The sequence below is a fragment of the Rhagoletis pomonella genome, unplaced genomic scaffold (assembly GCF_013731165.1).
Source record: "Rhagoletis pomonella isolate Grant_MI unplaced genomic scaffold, Rhpom_1.0 Rhpom_scaffold_00013, whole genome shotgun sequence".
NCBI classification, from domain to species: Eukaryota; Metazoa; Arthropoda; class Insecta; order Diptera; family Tephritidae; genus Rhagoletis; species Rhagoletis pomonella.
Window position 1 is genome coordinate 16,381,463 of NW_023458567.1, and position 6,858 is coordinate 16,388,320.

The 6,858-nt window shown below is 38.7% G+C and overlaps 1 protein-coding gene across 1 annotated transcript in view; it reads left to right on the top strand.

Annotated features, from left to right (window-relative positions):
* The window catches only part of LOC118748237 (protein toll-like), a 10,295-nt gene extending 6,231 nt beyond the window's left edge, over positions 1-4,064 (top strand). The window contains exon 2 of the mRNA XM_036482612.1: positions 1,333-4,064. Coding sequence (XP_036338505.1) covers positions 1,347-3,998 — 2,652 coding nt within the window. The 5' untranslated portion in view covers positions 1,333-1,346 and the 3' untranslated portion in view covers positions 3,999-4,064. The remainder of the gene's footprint in view (positions 1-1,332) is intronic.
* The last annotated feature ends 2,794 nt before the right edge of the window (positions 4,065-6,858 follow it).

A 6,858-nucleotide genomic window follows, 5' to 3' on the forward strand; every position in this document is an offset into this window, starting at 1 on the left:
AACAAGTTACTTGTCTTCATGTTTTGATTTTTTTTTTCACTTGTTCTTCAAATTATTTCATTCCTAATATATATGCAGGACGTTAATTTAATCAAAAGACAACATAAATACCAAAGAAGTTGCACATGTACAGTCGAAACATCGAGCAACTCTTTGTAGGTCCCTAAGGACCTTCTCACGAATCTAACGTCATCGGCACTGTCACTCATCGGAGGGTTAATTTGTTCTTATTTTTCATTACAGTCTTATCAATATCTTTTTCTATTTTTTTTTATAAAAAATATGTATGTTTTTTAAATTATGTTCCAATAATCGCTTTGCTTGCCATACTTTATTTATTATTTAATTGAATTTTTATTTATTCGCTAATTGATTTTCCAGTTTTGTATTATTACCTTCATTCTTTGCCTCAATTTCTTTGTTAAAAAAAAATCATTTCCGGTTCTAAATTTTTTGTTGTTCTAATTCCATTTACGTTAATGCAAAATTAAATTTCTATGCACATCTAGGAGTTTAAAATGAATTAATTTTTTCTGAGTCTTGCCTTGAAAGAACATTGCATTTTCTAAGGATTTCATTTTGTTCGTGTTAATTTTATTGCCTTTATTCTTTCCTTCAGCTTCTTTAAATTTTATACAAATTTTTTTCGACTTCTCAATTCCTAATCGTCCCAATTCCAACTAATTTCTCTACTTGAATGGGAAATTCAGCTCTATATCTTGGACTATAAAATTAATTAATTATTTCCAATCTACCAAATAGACTTTTTGCTTGTAAACTCTGTGAGATTAAAAACATTTCAAATTTATTCCGAATTCAATTTGTTTTAATTTAATAGGGTTTCAGTTGGTTTGACTATCTTTGGTACTTCTTTGAATTTTAAACAAATGATTTCGACTTCTTACTTAATGAGAATTAACTTTTCTTCAGCTTGAAAGTTAAAATGTATTAATTATTTTGAGTCTTGCAAAATTAATATGTATTGCTTCAAAATTTGTTTCAATTTAATTTAGCTCCGATTTGCTTATGTTTCAGCTGGGTTGTTTGTCTGCAATGTTTTCCTAAATTTCTTTGAGTTGTAAACAGAAAAATTCGCCTGTTTGATTTCTTGTTGTTCCAATTCTAATTTGTTCCACTTCCCATAGCTTGACCCAAATTCAAAATTTGTTTCCCTATTTCTTCGAATTTGAGGCGAAATAGTTCAGGCTTTATATTCGTTGTTTCGATTGCAATTCGTTCCGTTAAATAGTTTAATTAGAATTTTAGAATCACTTCTAGTCTCAGTTTGTTCCAATTACATTAAGTGCTAACATTATTTTATCTGTTCTTTAGAATCCAACATAAAAATGTTGCTACACGTCAACGTGCGAAGACGGCGCTGTCGGATGTACTCACATTACTTCCTTTCCACACTTTTTCTGCTATTGCACTCGGCTTCAGCTATAACAACAATAACTGAAGAGCAGGACTATTGTGACGTTGGAAGCTGTGAATGTATTGAAGACTTTGTGCTGTGTGACCTAAAAGATTGCAGTGCCGATATATTACACCTAAGCGGCTTTTTCAACACAACAGAGGAACTATTTTCCAATAACTGCGAAACAGAAGTACTAACAAAACACGGAATTCTTTTCTTTCCTACCGCGAAGGAAGGAGAATACTTAAAAAAGGTTTATCCCAAAAAATCAGAACTTACCATGAAGAATTGCCTGCAAACACCGACAACCTGGAGGCAAGCGAAACTGAGCTATAATGTGCTCGTGAAAATCGACAGGCACACAATGGGTTTTTCTAAATCGCATCACCAGTGGGACGTATTCGTTACAGCTGGCCCATCTAGAGGCTTTCTGCCAGTAAAACTTACGCTCGATTTGAACGAGCTCGAGTATTTAGAGGTAAAGCTCATCTGCACCGGTGCCGCTGATGTGGCCCTACCGGTAGACATTTTTCATGCATTGCACTCCGTGGAGAATCTCATACTTCATGTGAGCGATAAAGCTGGAGGCGCTGCTACTTGGCGCAACTTAACAGCAACACATTTTCACGACTTGCAGAAACTAAAGCATCTCGACTTGGCTGGCAACCGTATGCGCACGCTAGCGGTCGACCTTTTCACGCCACTGCCAAAGTTACGACACTTAAATTTATCTTTTAATGCGCTGCAGTCACTGCCCGCTGAGTTATTGGTGGCGCAGCAGGAGCTCATCACGCTGGACTTGAGCGGCAATGCGTTGGAGGCGCTGCCGCGTAACTTTTTCAAAAACACAAAGTGGCTACAAGAGCTGCACTTAGCCCACAATCGGCTGAGCGTACCTACGAATGTGATAGAAAATGTCGGTGGGCTTTTCAGCTTACGTCAACTTGACCTTAGTCACAATCGCTTTGAGGACCTGCTTGGCAGCGGTGAGTATGAAAATACCACGTTACTCACAGGTCCGCAATATCGCTTTGTATATTCGGACCGAGATATGACGATTAATCTCAGCCATAATCGCATAACGCGCTTCAGCTTTGATTGGGTGGAAAATGTTTACGACTGCAACTATCACTACGATCTCTCGCACAACAATATCACGCACGTGCCATTTTTAGCGGCAGCCACATTTAAGACGCCGGAAAATTGTCAAAGAAAATGGACGCTGGCCCACAATCCGCTGCAGTGCGATTGCCAAATGTCTTGGCTAGCGGTTAACACGCATAACTTTGAAGCCGACGACTGGCAATGCGCCGCGCCATCGCCTTTGCGCGCACGCCTACCAATAACACTCACGCGCGCTGAGCTTTGCAGCTGGACGCCCAATGTGTGCCCCAGCGAATGCACTTGCAACTACAATTTTACGGAACTTATAGTTAACTGTTCAGCCACGCAGCTGGTGGAAGTTCCACCGATTCCGCGTCCCGAACAGGTGGGTCTGCGTAGCACTAGTCTTTACTTGAACAATAATACAATATATCAACTGCCACGTAACACAATATTCGGTTATGCGAATGTGTCACGCCTTTACGTAGCACACAATCGGCTGATTACGATAACCCCGTCTCACTTGCCGACCAACTTAACTATTTTGGATCTACGCGGCAACCAATTGGAACATTTAAGTGATGACTTTCTACTAACCTATCTCAGTGAGAACGGTACTCTCAAGCAGTTATATCTCTCCAATAATCCCTGGTTGTGTGATTGCGCCGCGGAGCTGCTGTTGCGTGCCGTACGCATACAAAGTGCGCGCATACCGGACGCTTCCATGCTTATCTGCGCCAACTTGCCAAATGTCAGCCTGAAGAGCGTCGACCTCGCGCAGGTTTGTGCCTCAGTTGACATGCAGCTTAGTGCTCTTTTTATCGCATTACTCGCATTGGCGCTAATGGTAATTGTGCTCATCAGTGGCATTGCACTCTTCTACAAGTACAACTTGCAGGTCAAGATATGGCTGTATGCCCATCACATAGAGCTGTGCTCTATCGACGAACAGCCTGGGAATGAGATGAACAAAAAGTTTGATGCCTTCATTTCGTACGCACATCAGCAGGAAGACTACGTTAATCGTGTGCTGCTGCCGGGTCTCGAGCACGGTGTTCCCCCTTTTCGCATTTGTATACACGAACGCAATTGGTTGGTGGGCGCCTACATACCCGAGCAGATTGTGGAGTCGGTGGAGCAATCGCGTCGCACGATTATTGTTCTGTCGCAGCAATTCGTCGAATCGGATTGGGGTCGCATGGAATTTCGCATGGCGCACCAGTGTGCACTGAATGAAGAGCGTGCGCGTATAATCATCATCAAGTATGGTGAGCTCACAAATGTAGCGGCTCTGGATAAAGAGCTGCAAGCCTATTTGCACATGAATACATATCTAGAGTGGAATGATCCAAGATTTTGGCAGAAGTTACGTTACGCCATGCCGCATAAAAGCAGTGAGATGAAACGGGCTGGTATGCTGCAGTTGCCGAGCAGAGTGCGCTTCCACGAAGGCGAGCAGCTGCATTGGTTAAGGTAGCGGAGCTATGCAATTGCAGGGGAAGACTGAGGTAACGGTGATAATCCGTAAAGCACGGTTTGAAGGCTGTGGGCTATTTAAAGCCTTAATAAGGCAAATATTATTTTAATTTTTATTATCTATGTACTTTGAAGAATACTTTAAAGTTTATAAAACTTAGGGGCCAAGTGAAAACTTGTGAAGTACAAAATCCTTTTAATAAAGTTTTTTAAAGCACGAAGACTCTTATTTATCTATATAACCGCAGCTCTAACCGACAGTGCGACATCTAAGTAGCGCAAAAGCACGTGTTTCCAAATCCCTGAAAACTACAGATTTTTGATGAACTCAAGTCTGGCAGACTGTTAGAACCATCCACAGAGGTTACGTTTATCCCCCCATACACTCGCTAATAATATCTTATCTCTTAATATCATACATTTGCATTAAGGGCTTCAGTTCTGCCGGCAGTGGACCACACAATTGTTGTTCTATGTAGATATCTTGAAAATTGTAAGCGTGAAGATATTTAGACTTCCAGACAGGAACCGTGCAGTGTCATTTGAAGATTTCGCTGCCGTACTTGAAGCAATATCTCTGGACTTTTATTTGCCATGTCCATCGTCGGCAATTTTACCAAAAAAGTGATCTCCGACTGGGCAGTTTTGTATAATTTCGTGTTACTTTGGTCATCTAATGAAGCGGATGTCCAATCTTAATGATTGATAATAATGAGTTCCGTTCTGAGGTAAGTAAGGCAGACAGGAGCAATTCAGAATACTCGAAAGCACCTGACTGCAAACCATTTAATAGACTTGACGTCCTGATTTAGAGGTAAGGGTATGCTGCAGATCACATTTTGTACGAAAGCTATTCCTCATCACACGCTTTGATTTTCATAATAGAATCCCCAGCATTCAATGTATGCCTGTGGGCTGTGTGTTTCCCTTCATTCATTTGCACCAAATTTTATTAGTTATTTTCTTGTTTCTCTTCTTTCGCATACAAATATTAAAACCCCTTTTTTGCATTTATTTACATTTCATTTCATTCCAATATACTTCATTGAATTTCATTTCGTTCCATTCCATTATTTTTCAGTATGTTGCATTACATTTATTTCATTTTACTTCATTCCATTAAATAATAGTTCAGTGCTTTTTATTTTAGTTTCCTTAATTTCATTCCATTTAACTTCTCCTAATTTCTTTGCGTTTCATTCAATTTATTCCCCTCCACCTCATTCAAATTAATTTTGTTCCAATTCCCTTCGGTCCTGAGTCCATACTGTTCCAATTTCATTGGCTTCTTTTATTATAATTAACATATAAGTATAATTTGGATCAGATTTTCTGCCCTTAAGCAATTGCCTTTCATTCAATCTTAATGCGATTCCAACTTCACTCGGTTTAATTTTCATTATATTTTCGTGCTTCAAAAATTGGCTTCCAAGTTTTTTAAATAAGTCAAAACACTGCAAGTCATTCATTCAAAGTTTATTTTGTTCCAATGCCAGTTTGTTTCTCTAGCATTTTTCACTTTTTCTACTACAAGTGGTTATTGAGTGGTTTTCATTCAGTTTCAATTCCAACTACCCATTTTCAAATATTTTAAATTTTATGTTCCAGTACCAGTTTGTTCGACTCGTATTCCTCGCTTTCTGTGCCACTGCTGATTATCGAGTTAAAGAAATTTTAATATAATTTTAGCTCATTTCCATTTTGTTCCGATCCCATTTTGTTCCTCTACCGATTTTTTTTCATGGAGATAAAGTTTTTAACTTTTCCTCAAAATTAAAATTATTAAAAACACTGTGCTGGAAATTTTGTTCCGATACCGGTTTGTTCCGCTAGTATGTTATTCTTTCTTATGAAGTCATTATGCCATTAACCTGCGCATTTTTTATTTTGTTCATCATTATTCTTTCCCTTTATTTGCGGAATTTCTGTAATAAAATATCACTCCACTTTCCATCACTAAAAATTCAACAAATGTCATAAAAATCATAAGTTCACAAAACAATCTTGCAACATATCATTTTCCGCCGGCAAACATAAAATTCCATTTAATGTTGATTGTATTTTAGTGTTGCTGTTGGAGAAAAACTTGCCGCTAATTGCAAACTATTGGCCAAAATATCATAAAAATTGCCAGAAGCTCTCCGCTGGCATTACAATAATAATGATAGAAAATATTAGAAATTATGATATCTACTGTCATATTTACTTTTGGCAATTTTCGCTTCCTGCACCATGAAATATAAGAAAAATATATATCTGTGTAAGTATAGTATGTGTTTGTGTATGTAAGCCTACTGCAAAAGCTTGCATGCCGACAATGATTGCTAACAAATAAAAATGTTCGCCAAATCCTCGAATTTATAGATTCCTGCAATAGGCTTGTAATGGGCAGCCTAAAAGCACGCCCTGCTACTGCGAGGCGTAAAAGGTCCCACACATACACGCAAATGCACGCAAGCAATCGCATAAACAATAATCAAAAAATAGAATAAAGTGAAAGGCTAGTTGCAAAAGCGAAAGCGCCGCATAGTTGTTCAACCACTGGTATGTGCGGCAAGTTAGTTTACATGTGCTTGTGCGCCCCCATGTATGCAACATAAATGTCGTAATTGCGCGGGAGTGGTTAGTTGTAAGATAGGCAATTGTAAATAAGTAAGAAAGCAGTGGACTCGTTGTAGTTTTTACGTCGAGTTGTATGCCACTTAGATCTTCTTTGTTACGAGTAAGTTGTCGTACAGTGACTGAAAAAATTGTTCCAGAACCTAGGAGTGAAAGTATGCGATAAGCAAAGAAACAACCTGCCAGTTTCCTCTCAAACAAAATGGCAAAAAAGCTTTGCCTTTTACTATACACAATTTCAT